This window comes from Mus caroli, chromosome 4 (genome assembly GCF_900094665.2).
Source record: "Mus caroli chromosome 4, CAROLI_EIJ_v1.1, whole genome shotgun sequence".
Taxonomy (NCBI): domain Eukaryota; kingdom Metazoa; phylum Chordata; class Mammalia; order Rodentia; family Muridae; genus Mus; species Mus caroli.
The window spans coordinates 129,080,519-129,094,376 of NC_034573.1; the positions used below are offsets into that span (position 1 = coordinate 129,080,519).

Sequence of the window (13,858 nt, forward strand, 5' to 3'; positions counted from 1 at the left end):
TTTCTTCCTTTCTTCCTTTCTTCCTTTCTTCCTTTCTTTCTTTCTTTCTTTCTTTCTTTCTTTCTTTCTTTCTTTCTTTCTTTCTTTCTTTCTTCTTCTCCTCTTCCCTTTTTCCCTCTAAGAGTTAGAATCCTTCTGTATGCTATTAAGGTAGCTTCAAATGCCTGAGGGAGGCCAAGCAGTCATCCTGCCTCAGCTTCCTGAGCAATTGGGGTTATAAGGTTTGCCATGCCCTGCCCTGCTCAAGATTTGAAAGCCATTTTTACATGTGGGTCGGATGCCCTCCATTCTCCACATGTGGAGCAGGCACTTTCCTCTCTGCACATGTGGGACAGCCACCCCACAGATGCTAAGTTGCGGATGGGTAACGTCTTTCTGTTACGAGGAAATTTGGCCTGTGTTGGCCTTTGAATGTCTAAAAGGAAAACATCAGAAACCTAAATCAATTAGTAAAAATGGTTGCTGTCCTCTGTCATTCTAAAGCCTGTCACTGTATGCATGTATTAATACGTAGGCTTAAGTGTGAAGGGAGCCCACAACTGCCAGTCTGCTGCAAGAAGGGACTAGTTAAGGATGAGGTGGGATGTTTTTATAGTTAGAAGGCTAAGTTTTTATGTAGGGCCAGGAGGAGTAAATGTTTCAATATGAAGAAAAGAATTGTCTGGGTTTTTTTTTTGTTTTTTTTTTTTTTTGTTTGTTTTTTTTAAATTTTCTGAGACAGGGTCATTGTACAGTCCACTGGCCTGGAACTCAAAGAGATCCCCTGCCTCTGCCTGAGTACTGGGATCAGAGGCGTGTATCAGCACACATGTATTGCTTTTGGTCTTTGTTGGTATTAGGCATGTGAAGTTCTTTTCTCCAAGCTTGTCAAGTACGATGAACTTTATTCCTCACTGACTACCCTGCTTGCGGCTGGATCTCAGCTTGATACAGCCAGAAGGAAGGAAAATAAGAACGTGACAGCCCTGGTAAGATGGTGGACACTGGGAGGGGCTGGGTGTGTATGTGTGGTGACCCCTCATTCTATTGAAGTTTCCTCTGGGCCTGAGCTATGTATTCAGTGTTAGTTTGCAAAAGCAACTGGTTCTATAGCATTTCTACATAGTTCTCATGGTTCTGTCAGCTATAATTTTTTTGGGGGGGGTGGAACTTGACATTGAGAGAAATGTGACTTTGAGGGTTAATAGCTGCCCAAGTGTCACTTCACTGCCTGATTGTTGTGTCACGGCAGAAGCCTCACACTTGAGCTTTTATGAGCCTTGTGAGTGCTTGTGGATTTCTCGAATTCTCAGAACAATTCTTAAAAGTTGAGGCTGTTTGTTAACGGGCTGGCTGATTGTGGTCCTGCCCAGGTCCCTGTCCTCTCTTTCTTGGTTAGATGGTAAAGTACTGGGGAACCAGAGCTGTCTACAAGCATCCTTCAGCTTCTAAGTGTACTAGCAAATATGCCTGTTTGACTTAGTGCGTGTGTGCTAAGATGCTCTAGCAGGCCTCTCAGTTCACAGTAGACACAGGGTCTGCCTGGAAGTCTGCCTTTGGAACACTTGTTACCTTAGGGAGATCTGAGCATGTCACATGGTTCCACTGCTCTGTTCACCTCCTCAGGAGGCCTGCGCCCTGCAGTATTACTTCTTGATTCTCTGGAGGATCTTAGGAATTTTGCCACCTTCAAAGACTTACATGAACCAGCTGGCCATGAACTCACCTGAGATGAGTGAATGTGACATCTTACACACTCTGCGATGGTCGTCTCGCCTCCGGATCAGTTCCTATGTCAGCTGGATAAAGGTGCCAAAGGGGAGCTCAGCCTGCTGTGGGGAGCTTCACAGGCCACTTGCTTCGTCCTCTGGGGGCTTCTAAAGTTAATGAAAGCTTTGGACTTTCCAGGTTGTTTTTCCTAAACTCACTCTCTTGCTCTCCATAGGATCACCTTATCAAACAAGGCATGAAGCCCGAGCATGCGGGCTCTCTTGTAGAGCTGGCTGCCAGCAAGTGTGGCTCAGTGAAGTACGATGTTGAGATTGTAGAGGAGTACTGTGCCCGACAGGTATTCTGGGTTCTGCTTGCACTGACAGAACTGGGCTCTGCCAGAGCCTGTCGGCACAGCTAATTAATTAACATCCTGGGTGTCTTTAAAGATCTCGTCCTTCTGCTCCATTGACTGCACTGCCGTCCTCCAGTTGCATGACATTCCTAGTCTGCAGTCCATCTACACCCTGGATGCTGCTGTCTCGAAGGTCCAGGTCTCTCTGGATGAGCACTTTTCTAAGATGGCCGCAGAGACCGATCCCCATAAGTCATCTGAGATCACCAAGAACCTCCTTCCAGCTACGCTGCAGCTCATTGACACCTATGCCTCATTCACCAGGTGTGGAGACCAGCACTCTCTGAAAGATCCCTGTGTCTGTGTGTATCCTTTTCTTGTGTGTGAACTTTGTGTTTTCCCTTTGGTGCAGGATGTGAAAGGGGGATGGAGAAGTTTCAGTCAGCTCCTGAGTCCCAGGATATTTCATTTTTATAATTTCACCAAGTCCTGTGCCTGTCCAGCTCTGGGCTGCAGAGAGGCCAGGTGTTTTTCTAAGCATCTGTTCTCTGTGGGAATGAAGTCCTTGCAGGCCTTGATTGCACGGACCCAGACCTAGGACCAGTTGTTGATTCTCTGTGAAGCAAACAGTCTTACTCTGTGCTCTCCTCTGGAGCTTGAGGCAGTCCTGTGGTCTCAGCCGCCCAGATGGGGGCTTGCAGAGACAAATATTCCTTAGTGGGTTAGAGGCCATTTCAAGCTGTTCCCTTTCTTCAGCAAACATTGAAATTTGTACATTCTATAACACTTGCTCAGCAGTTGATATTTAAAAATCTAAAGTTAATTTTCAGTATATACAAATTGGAGATTACCCACAAATTGAGATTCCCGGTTTTCCCTAAATAGCAACTGGGAGACTCTGTCTTCAGTACTTGGAGAGGAAGGCAGGAACATTGAGGCCTGGTGGCCTGCACTGGCAGTCTTAACACTGGCAATCTCAGCAACAGGAGGCCTGGCAGTTGACTCAGCTGCATGCAACCTTGACTTTCTGCTCTCTGTCCCCAGAAGTGCCTGTGAGCAAGTGTGAGTAGGCTGGCAATGCTGGCCTCAGCACAGCCAGTCTGGTGGGCAGGGAGCAGCTTGTCCTTGCAGCAGGTCCTGCCTGGCCATCTCACTGCAATGCCATCTGGTCCCTGGCATCTCATTGTTCAATTCCTGTTCTATGGTGATTATTCACTGATCTGGGACCTGGATTGTTGTAACTTAAGAAATCCCATCTCTTAGTGTCTAATGCCTTGTATAATAAGGGCTGTTGCTGGAGGCAACTATATTGAACAAACATGAGGCATAACTAGATACCAAATGTCCTACTGTGTGCCAGGCATCGTTCTGGATGTTGGTGTGCTGTCGCAGCCGTGACTAAGCATGGGCCTGCCCTCTGCAGAACCTGGGCTTCTGTCTGCCCCCTGGGCCAGTGCCTCCCCAAACTGAACCGCTGCTGGGTTTTCTGTGCCTAATAAGTTGGGAAATGCTTTATAGATTAATGCTGAACAGGCTTTGTTTTCTGTTGTTTATTTCTACCTCTATCTATCTATATATCTATCTATCTGTCTGTCTGTCTGTCTGCCCATCCATCCATCCATCCATCTGTTTTTTTTTCAAGAAATAGTTTCTCTGTGTAGCCCTGGCCGCCTTAGAACTCACTCTGTAGACCAGGCTGGCCTTAAACTCAGAGATCTCCCTATCTGTCTCCTGAGTGCTGGGATCAGAGGTGTGTGCCACCATCATCTGGCTTACTTTTTAAAATACAGTCTCTGTGTGTGTGTGTGTGTGTGTGTCTGTCCGTTGATGACCTTCCAAGAAGGGGAAAGAGGATAGGCATATTAAGGATCCTATATGAAGTCATGTTTTGCGAGCCTTTCTGAGGGTGGCCTGTGTGGGAAATAGTTGCTCAAGAAGGAGCTGGCACTGTGACTTGTCCTTAAACAGATTGGAAATAGATGCAGGGTCTTCGGCTTCTCTAGGGTTAGTTTCTTCTGAGCATTGTGGGACCTTATTCCTACAGCTTTTCCTTCCTCCTTTCCCTTCAGAGCCTATCTGCTGCAGAACCTTAATGAAGAGGGATCCACTGAGAAGCCCTCACAGGAGAAGCTACACGGCTTTGCAGCTGTCTTGGCTATCGGCTCTAGTAGGTGCAAGGCAAACACACTGGGTAAGTGACCACAGTGACCACAGTGCTTCTGGGCGGTGACAGTAGTAGTTCTTCACTCCCTGCCTACTAGCCTTCCTGGAGCCACCTTGACTGCTGGGCATTTCTGTGGGCGTATCTGCTTGGCTCTTGCAGTAACTCTTGTGTAGTTTCTCCAGTTTACTTACAGAGAGATGGAGGTATAGGACAAGTTCATTACTCATGACTCCTTTGCAGTCAGTGAAGCTGAAATCGAAAGCAAGCGCAAGCAGCTAGTTCTTCACTTTTGGAGTCTTACAACTGCTTCCCTGAATGAAGTGCATAGGGATTCATGATCCCTGCCATCAGGATTTGACTTGTGGGGTTTGGGAAGGGGTTCAAAGCAACACTTCTTCTGAGACTGGGGTGGAGGCAGCAGGGCTGATGGCGACTGGACCTGGCATGCTAAGATGCTTCTCTCCTTTGTTTTCGGTTGTCATCCTTCCTTGTGAGATTAGACTGTGATTGGTGGGAATGAGAGCCCCACTGCTGCGATTGTTAGCTGCTGGGTAATTAGCTGCGTCTTAGACATCATTTGGCTGCTGGAATAGCCATCTCAGCTGCCTTAGTAATGGTTCTGACATATGGGGCTGCTTTAAGTACTCTAGCATTCCTTCTTTCTTGCGATGATTGCTCATATTTACTGTCGCCTGCAGGACCAACTCTAGTGCAGAATTTACCGTCATCAGTGCAGTCTGTCTGTGAGTCCTGGAATAACATCAATACCAATGAGTTTCCCAACATTGGATCCTGGGTGAGTCCCTTTGGGATCCAGGGCTACTACTGAGTGCTAAACCACTCTATATGTTCTATTCTTCCTCTTTAGGCTTGAACTGACTCCTTGTAGATCTCTTGTTACCTTTCTGGTTACAGCTGAGTCAGTAGTCAGTGTGTTTGATTCCCCAAGTATTCTCCGGTGGTCCCTTTGCTTTGCAGTCCATGTTACCAGAGCACAGACCACTGTATTTCTCTGAGCCTTGCCTATGTCACCCGTGAAACTCTGGTTCTGTGTGATGTGCTGTTACGGGTTAGGCTACACGTATGTTAGTGTGTCATAAACTCTCTGCTATGAGTTTGTGCAGCAGACCGCAGCAGACCTTGGGCTTTCTGAGCCGTCGGTGCTGTGGGGTGCTTGTGTCTGTCCCACTCACACGACCTCTGCAGACAGATTATTCTTTCCTTAAAGTTCTTTAGAGAAGCGAGGTGCGATCTATCTTCTCTTGGCTTCACAACTGTGACCTATTGATAGCGCCTAGCAATGTTCCTAAGGATAATTAATGTCTGCGTAGTGAGGGCCAAACACATTGCAAAGTCCAGATCCTTCCTAACGATTAGAGACAAGCAGTTTTACTGTTACACGCTCAGATCAATTGGAGGGAGTATCAAGTGTTGTATTTATCTGTTAACCTGTTCTAATGAAATTAGGCTGACTCCTCCCCTCAGCTCAGTGCCCTCAGGAGCCTGTGGACAGTAGAGTGGAGGCGACTGTTTACAAACCTTAGTGAGGCCCTAGCTCATGGTAGATTTTTTTCTAATTTGTGTCATTGGATTTTGTCCATTACACCCTTGATTCTTTTCCTTCAGCGCAATGCATTTGCCAACGACACCATCCCGTCTGAGAGTTACATCAGTGCTGTGCAGGCTGCTCACCTGGGGACTCTGTGTGGCCAGAGTCTGCCCCTGGCGGCTTCCCTGAAACATACCCTCCTCTCCCTGGTCAGGTTGACTGGGGATCTGATTGTGTGAGTACTCAGGGTCTGGAGCCCAGGCCCCTGTGTCCATGGTGGTTGTGCTGTCTTGTGGCTGGAGGAGCAGAGTACAGTGGAGGTGATAGTAATTTTACTCCCAAGTGTTTGCTAGAATCAAGGAGTGGGGCCGGCCACCAGATGTACAGTTTGTCTTCCTGTACTCGGGTCGCAGGGGAATCATGTTGCATTGCCTTCAAAGTGGTCCAGATTCCTGACTGTTGTAGAATTTCCAAGGATGGATTGCTTTTTCTGGTTTTAGTTTCTTTTATTCTTTTTATGCATATGTATCTTACTTTTTAAGTGAATTGTTATATGGAAATGATTTTTGCTTCTGACAGTGAGGGGGAATATGAAATGGTATGGGTATGTGCAGATAAGAAATAGCTGTCAAAGAGGGAAAAAGACTAAACTAGAAGCTCTCCACAGTTGGCCAGCCCTGGCCTTGTAGCATTTCAAGACAAGTCCCTTCATTTTCTCCATCCCTTGGCTGCAGGTGGTCAGATGAGATGAACCCAGCACAGGTCATCCGGACTCTGCTACCGCTTCTCTTGGAGTCAAGCACAGAGAGCGCTGCTGAGATCAGCAGTAACTCTCTGGAACGCATCTTGGGACCCGCGGAGTCTGATGAGTTCCTGGCTCGTGTGTATGAGAAGCTGATCACGGGATGTTACAACATTCTGGCCAACCATGCAGATCCCAACAGGTGAGCAGGTGAAAGAGCTGTTGTAGCTGTTGATAAGATGCACTACTCCTGCCACCATGTTGGTGATGACAGCTCCTTGGTACTGGGCTTCTGCGCATCCTGTGCTCATGTGGAAGTGTGGGAAGAGGTCCTGGGATCTGCTGTAATGACTGATTCTTAGGAGCAACTGTTGAGAGAGTGGAATGTTAAATGTTGTATCGGGAATATTAGGTAAACGAAGTGAAAAAGGGTTGCTGGGGGTGGGGCATTGAGGCAGGAATGATACTCATGCTCAGTCTTGTGACTGTTGAGATGGGTGGTCTGGGGAAAGGAGGCCTTCGATTTGCCTCATTGGGCTACGCTGTGGGGATGCACAGGACCCTTCTAGGAACTGGTGCTTTCTATCTCCTTACTGTTGACGACTTGCCTGCCTGTCTGCCTGCCTTTTTCTTTCCTCATTTGCCCTGTCCTGTTCTGTGGCCAGGCTGCTTTGAACTTGGGCTCTTCTTACCTTAGCCTCTGCGCTACCAGATTGCGTCACCATTCCTTTAAACAACAAACACTTTTGCATGTGTGTGCGCATGTCCACATGGACACTGGTGTCCTGTGGGACCCAAGGCCGACACTGGGATTTTTACTATTCATTCTCCACGGTGTGCCCCTAGCCAGTGAGCCAGGGCCTGTCGGGTGAGCTGGGCTCAGGCTTTCAGTTGGGCAGTCAGCCAGGCTGCTCCTGTATCCAGCCTTTGTCTCCAGCATCCTGGGCTGCAACACCCACCAGCATCTGTGTGGATATTGGGAGTCTGAACTGTGGTCTTCACTCTTGTGTGGCAAATAGTTGACACACTGAGCATTTCCCAAGCCTCTTCTTTGCTTTTCAAACGTAGGCACTTAGGTGACTTCTCTCTGCAGGAGTGAGTCACCCAGACTCTCTTCTGGAAACAGTCCGATGCCAACCACAGCTGACGCCCAGCTTCAGATGCCTTTCCTCTCTTTATTCAGTTTTATTTCTACTTTCCATTTTGAGATTAGGTCTGTCACAGAGTTCCGGGCTGGCCTGCAACCTGTGATGCTCCGCTTCTGCCTCCCGTGTGCTGGGATTGCAGGTGCGGGAGCTCACACCTGCCTTACTGCTCTTCTTTATTTTTCCCAGGAAATAAGGCAGTAAAACAAAATTGAGGTCTTGCTCTTCTTTTTTTTTTTTTTTTTTTTTTGGTTTTTCGAGACAGGGTTTCTCTGTGTAGCCCTGGCTGTCCTGGAGCTCACTTTGTAGACCAGGCTGNAGCTCACTTTGTAGACCAGGCTGGCCTCGAACTCAGAAATCCGCCTGCCTCTGCCTCCCGAGTGCTGGGATTAAAGGCGTGCGCCACCACGCCCGGCCGAGGTCTTGCTCTTCTTGGGTTAAACATTTATTGAATGTGAACTATATGTCAGTGTTTATGTTAAATCGAGACAAAACAAAACTTGAGGTGTTTGTCTCAAGGTCTAGTCATCAACATGTTCTTCAGAGGCAGTTGGGAGGGCTCTGAACTGTGGTCTTGGTCCTCAGTGGGGCTGGGGGAGCCCATTCCCTGAACTGTGGTCTTGGTCCTCAGTGGGCTGGACGAGTCCATCCTGGAGGAGTGTTTACAGTATCTGGAGAAGCAGCTGGAGAGCAGCCAGGCCCGGAAGGCCATGGAGGAGTTCTTCTCTGATGGGTGAGCACTAAAAGTGGGGCTGGATGTGCCTGTTCAGCTGCCTCGGGACCAAGGAGGCCTGCTTGAGTGTGTGTCTCCTGGGGGAGCCATAGCTTGTGTGGGACCCACAAGTGACCATTTTCCCCGGGGTGAGACTGAAGCAGAAGCAGGACTTCCTAAGTGAGGGTTGATGTGGGTTTCTTATTTCCCCCTCGCCTTGCAGTGGGGAGCTGGTGCAGATCATGATGGCCACAGCCAATGAGGACCTCTCTGCTAAATTCTGTAACCGAGTCTTGAAATTCTTCACCAAACTCTTCCAGCTGAGTGAGTGACAGCTTTTGGTAATCTTCTTATGGGAACTTTGATGTCCGGCTAATTCTGTGCTTGGCTTCTGCCTGAATTTACCCGAAGCATGACAGTCCTAACAAGTGTAGAGAATCCTTCAGAGAAAGTTGGGAAAGATGCTGCAACTCCTGAGGCCTTTTCTCTTCTGGTGTTTGCCCCTTCCTAGGAGGTCTCTGCCTTCCTCACTGACAGAAGACTTTTGTCTTGTTCTAGCTGAGAAGAGCCCTAACCCAAGCCTCCTTCACCTCTGTGGCTCTCTCGCCCAGCTTGCGTGTGTGGAGCCGGTACGCCTTCAGGCCTGGCTCACCCGCATGACAACATCGCCCCCGAAGGATTCTGACCAGCTGGAGGTCATTCAGGAGAACCGGCAGCTGCTGCAGTTACTGACCACGTACATCGTTCGGGAGAACAGGTAGGGAGCTGCAGAACAGCTGTGGCTGCCTTCCCTTTGGGCATTGCACACTGCCCCATTCTAGCACTGTAGTGTGGCTTCTTGAGATTTGCCCTGGAAAAACTTCGGAGCTGACTCGGCCTGTCACTTGCTACCTTACTAGATGTCTTGTGCTGTAGTGGTTCAAGTCCAGTTCTGAAATTGCTGTGTTTATATGTTTAGTGCTTAATTTATAGCACTAAGTAGTTCTAATTAATTAAATTTGTACACTGCCAGTTTCATGCATGTTTGTAATATATTCTGATTATTCTCCCTCACATGCTTTTAAAAATTTTTATTTATCTATCTATAGACAAGGTCTCTGTGTATGTAGCCCTGGGTGTCCTAAAACTCACTCTGTAGAAAAGGTTGGCCTTGAATTCACAGTGCCTCTTAAAGAGATTTTGTTTATATTTTATTTTATTGTGGGAGTGGGAATGCTTGTTTGTCTGATGTCTGTGCACCACTTGTGTGCTGTTGCCTGTGGGAGCCAGAAGAGGGCGCTGGGGTCTGTGGGACAAGACTGACAGGTGGTTGTGAGTTGCCATGTGGTGCTGGGACTCAAACCCAGGCTTTCTGGGATAGTATTGGGTGCTCTAACTGCTGAGCCATTTGTCCAACATTCCCACAGCGTCTCTTATCTCCCTCCTCCCACCCCTACCCCTGCCACACACAAGTTCCCTCCCCATATTCAAATTAACCACGGCCCTCTGTGTGGCCATGAGTTTTGAGCTGACCATTTGTAGCCTGGTGTCTCAAGCGCTCTTAAAAATGAAAGACTATACTTAGAATACCTTTTTTTTTTTTTTTAATTAGCCAAGTTGGAGAAGGTGTGTGTGCTGTGCTTCTGGGCACCCTGACCCCCATGGCAACAGATATGCTGGCGAACGGTGATGGGACCGGCTTCCCTGAGCTCATGGTTGTGATGGCCACTCTAGCCAGTGCCGGGCAAGGAGCTGGCCACCTTCAGCTTCACAATGCTGCAGTGGACTGGCTGGGCAGATGGTAAGAGGGACTTCACCTGTACTGGTGTTCTGTACTTAGAGGAAGGAAGGAAGGAAGGGAAGAAGAAAGGAAGGGTCGTTGTAGCTTACTTCCTTCATAAGTCAGAGTTAGTATAAAGTAAACCTAATTTATTTCATCCTGCCTATCTACCTACACACCGACACACACACATGCACGCACGCATGCATGCATACATGCACACACACGCTTGGCATGCACATATGTGCACATTCCTTTGAGACTGAGTCTCACGAAGTCTTAAACCCAGAATCCTTATCTCAGCTTCGCCAGGGCCAAGATTAAAGGCATGTGTACATGTCTAGCTGTCTATTTTTAGTGGAGTTTCCTATTAATGCTACTGTTGGTCCTAAGACCAGTCCAATCCAAGCCATGTCAACTCCCTGCTGCTTAAACAGACTGGTTCCCTCACAGTATCACAAGTTGATTGGAGGCCTGTGAAGCTGTGTCCTTCCTTTGGAGCCTCAGATGGTTGTGACTTCTCTTTCTTTTTCCTTTGGGGCAGCAAGAAATACCTGTCACAGAAGAATGTGGTCGAGAAGCTCAATGCCAATGTAATGCATGGAAAGGTAAGGCAAGGGAGGCAGCTGAAGGCAGGCCCGGGAGAGAGAAGTCTCTGTGTCTCTGCTGGAGCCTCTGTGTCTCTGGCCTACAGAAGACAGGATGCAGCCCCTCAGTGCCACACTTGCTCCGCAGAGCCCCTCCTAAGCACAGGGACTTACTTGTTGCTGCCTTGGGACAGTGTTCTGGGGGTCACAGGTGGCATCCTCAGCCCCACCATTCTTGTAGAGCTCTGCTCTGTGCAGAGGGGCTCGAGGGTGACAGAAGTTTTAGGTCAGGCTCTTTCCTTGACTCCGCACTCCCAAACCTAGCAGCAGGGTGGTTAGACTGAGGGCAGGCTCTGGTCTCAGAACCCCAGGACATACTGATGACTCCTCTCTCCCTCCCTCTTTCCTACTAATTATTGTCCATTTGTCAGAGTGAAGGGGCTCCTGGGACTTTAGAAATCTGACCCTGATATGTGACTATCAGTGGTTGCTGGTATTTTAATGCAACCATTTAAAATTTATTTTATTTCTTTTTTAAAACTTCTTTCAGGCTGGGCTTGAACTCAGAGATCCACCCGCCTCTGCCTCCTGAGTGCTAGGATTAAGGGCATGTGCTACCATGTCTTGCTTTTTATTTGTGAAGTGTGTGTGTGTGTGTGTGTGTGTGTGTGCGTGTGTGAAGTGTGAAGTGTGTGTGTGAGCACATGCTTCAGCTCAGGCTAGACCCCTGGAGCTGGAGTTACAGGCAGCTCAGGGCCGCCTGGTATGGATGCTGGCCACAGAACCTGGGTCCTCTGTAAGCAGCATGTGCTCTGAGTACTGAGTGTCTCTCCAGCCTCTGTCCACTGGGCTTTGAAGAGACATACAGAACCGGCTGCTCTGGTTTGCACGTCTCTGGCAGGGAGACTGCTGGGAAACCCTTTCAAGCCAGTCTTGTCTTGAGGGGCCTTAGTTTCCATCTGTATTCCATTCTTCAAATTCACTCAGACTTAACGCTGAAGAGTGAGCAAGGCCACAGGAGTTGTTTGTATCTCTCTGAGCCGCAGTGTGCAGGCCATGGAGGAGTTGTGGGGCTGTATGATGTAGTCTTCCCTTTCTGCCTTGATACTGACCTCTGGTCTCCAGTCCTGTTAGAAAGTGCTTGACATGAAAACTAAAGCTTCTTCGTCTTCTCTTGCAGCATGTGATGGTCTTGGAGTGCACATGTCATATTATGTCTTACCTGGCTGATGTCACAAATGCCCTGAGCCAGAGTAATGGTCAAGGCCCAAGCCATCTGTCAGTGGATGGGGAAGAGCGTGCCATTGAGGTGGATTCAGACTGGGTGGAAGAGTTAGCGGTGGAGGAGGAAGACTCCCAGGCTGAGGACTCTGTAAGTGCTGTAGGGGAGGGAATGGCTGTTCAGCCTGTCCAGTGTGCTTGGTACTCTGCCGCCTCGGTGGGCTTGAGGCCGTTGAGTCCTGCTGCCTTCTTCCTGCTCACAAGGCTAATGCAAGAAAGAGTCCGTGGCTGTGCTTCTCTAGCCCTGCAGAGCAGGCGCGGAGCCAGGCTCCTGCTGAAGCAACTTTTCAATAAGTGCATGCCTTTCTTCTCTCCGGAGTTACTTGTTCTGCTTCATCCCATACAAGTTTGGGGAGGGATGGTGGACTCTTGAAAGTATTGAAGGTTTTTGTTGTCTGTCTCCCCCGGTCCCTTTCTTGTCAACAAAACCAAAAGAGGGCACTTGTAATTGTAGGAAGCTTTCAGATAGGTGGCTATTTCAGATCAGGGCAGGTTTCCATTAAATACAGGGGTGTCTCTCCATGGAGTGTTGGGGCAGGTGTATTCTTATGGGACCTTGTATGGAGAGGGACATTTATGATTAAAAAGACCCATTAATCTTTGAAGGATGAAGATTCTCTTTGCAACAAGCTGTGTACCTTCACCATCACACAGAAGGAGTTTATGAACCAGCATTGGTGAGTTCTTTTAAAGTGAGGGAGGCTGGGCCTCCGGTGTTGTTGTGTGGGACTTAGTGCTGACTTTTGTTCCCTGTAGGTACCACTGTCATACCTGTAAGATGGTGGATGGGGTGGGTGTGTGCACAGTGTGTGCGAAGGTATGCCATAAGGACCATGAGATTTCCTACGCCAAGTATGGCTCCTTTTTCTGTGACTGTGGAGCCAAGGAAGATGGCAGCTGTTTGGTGAGTGATGGGACCTTCACAGTCATGTGGGCAACTTGTTAGTAATACAGGAATATCTAAAGCAGACCCACCTCAACTCTGTGTGGCCAAGCATTCGTTGTCATTGTAGTATTGGTGATGAATCCCTTTGTGGCCCAAGCACTTCACTGAGAGCATTAAAAGCAGCATCCTTGTCACATAGTCAGGCCTAACGCTCTGAGGGAGCATGAAGATGGATGTCGAGTGAGCCCCCGACAGTGACCGTCTGACCTGACTGTGGCAGGGACATAGGGACACTGATGGGTTCTGTTTCCAGGCACTGGTGAAGCGAACTCCTAGCAGTGGCATGAGCTCTACCATGAAGGAGTCAGCGTTTCAGAGCGAACCTAGGGTTTCCGAAAGTCTGGTGCGCCATGCCAGCACCTCTCCTGCTGACAAGGCCAAGGTCACCATCAGTGATGGCAAGGTTACAGATGAAGAGAAGCCCAAGAAGAGCAGCCTGTGCCGTACAGTTGAGGGGTGTCGTGAGGAGCTGCAGAATCAGGTGGGCCTTCCTGGTGGGCACTGGTGTACAGGACAGAGTCCAGCAGGCCTCATCAGTGGACTGAACCTCCCCTGCTAGCCCAATTTTTTCTTTCATAGTTATGTAGTGTGCATGCAAGTAGCCCGTCTTTGGGGAAGGGTTTACAGCTAGTGGGAGTGATATTCTGGAACCTACTCTCTTGGCCAGGAGTTCTCACCTGGGCCCAGAATGCAGAAGCCATTGAGTGATTGTGTTTCCCGTTTCCCCTTTCTGTATGCATAGGAGACGTAGTTAAACATGCTAGGTGCCTTGAGTGACTTAGGGTGCCTGTGGGACCTTGGCTTAGAGATCGTCCTCTCACTCTCTACAGAGCCAGGGTTCTGGAGAGGGGATGAGCTCTGCTCCAGACAGTGACTGTCAGGATTGTCTTGTGCGACTCGTGATTTTTATTGATTTTTACTTTTTCATG

The 13,858-nt window shown here is 48.6% G+C and overlaps 1 protein-coding gene across 11 annotated transcripts in view; it reads left to right on the plus strand.

Annotated features, from left to right (window-relative positions):
* Positions 1 to 13,858, plus strand: part of Ubr4 (ubiquitin protein ligase E3 component n-recognin 4) — a 108,220-nt gene that overhangs the window by 26,578 nt on the left and 67,784 nt on the right. For all 11 annotated transcript variants that reach the window (XM_029476342.1, XM_029476344.1, XM_029476348.1 and 8 more), the window contains exons 22-38: positions 840 to 968; positions 1,606 to 1,788; positions 1,925 to 2,047; positions 2,139 to 2,368; positions 4,114 to 4,235; positions 4,907 to 5,004; positions 5,835 to 5,992; positions 6,492 to 6,701; positions 8,276 to 8,377; positions 8,580 to 8,680; positions 8,915 to 9,113; positions 9,948 to 10,136; positions 10,660 to 10,723; positions 11,883 to 12,074; positions 12,590 to 12,660; positions 12,740 to 12,887; positions 13,183 to 13,410. In XM_029476342.1, coding sequence (XP_029332202.1) covers positions 840 to 968; positions 1,606 to 1,788; positions 1,925 to 2,047; positions 2,139 to 2,368; positions 4,114 to 4,235; positions 4,907 to 5,004; positions 5,835 to 5,992; positions 6,492 to 6,701; positions 8,276 to 8,377; positions 8,580 to 8,680; positions 8,915 to 9,113; positions 9,948 to 10,136; positions 10,660 to 10,723; positions 11,883 to 12,074; positions 12,590 to 12,660; positions 12,740 to 12,887; positions 13,183 to 13,410 — 2,547 coding nt within the window. The remainder of the gene's footprint in view (positions 1 to 839; positions 969 to 1,605; positions 1,789 to 1,924; positions 2,048 to 2,138; positions 2,369 to 4,113; positions 4,236 to 4,906; positions 5,005 to 5,834; positions 5,993 to 6,491; positions 6,702 to 8,275; positions 8,378 to 8,579; positions 8,681 to 8,914; positions 9,114 to 9,947; positions 10,137 to 10,659; positions 10,724 to 11,882; positions 12,075 to 12,589; positions 12,661 to 12,739; positions 12,888 to 13,182; positions 13,411 to 13,858) is intronic.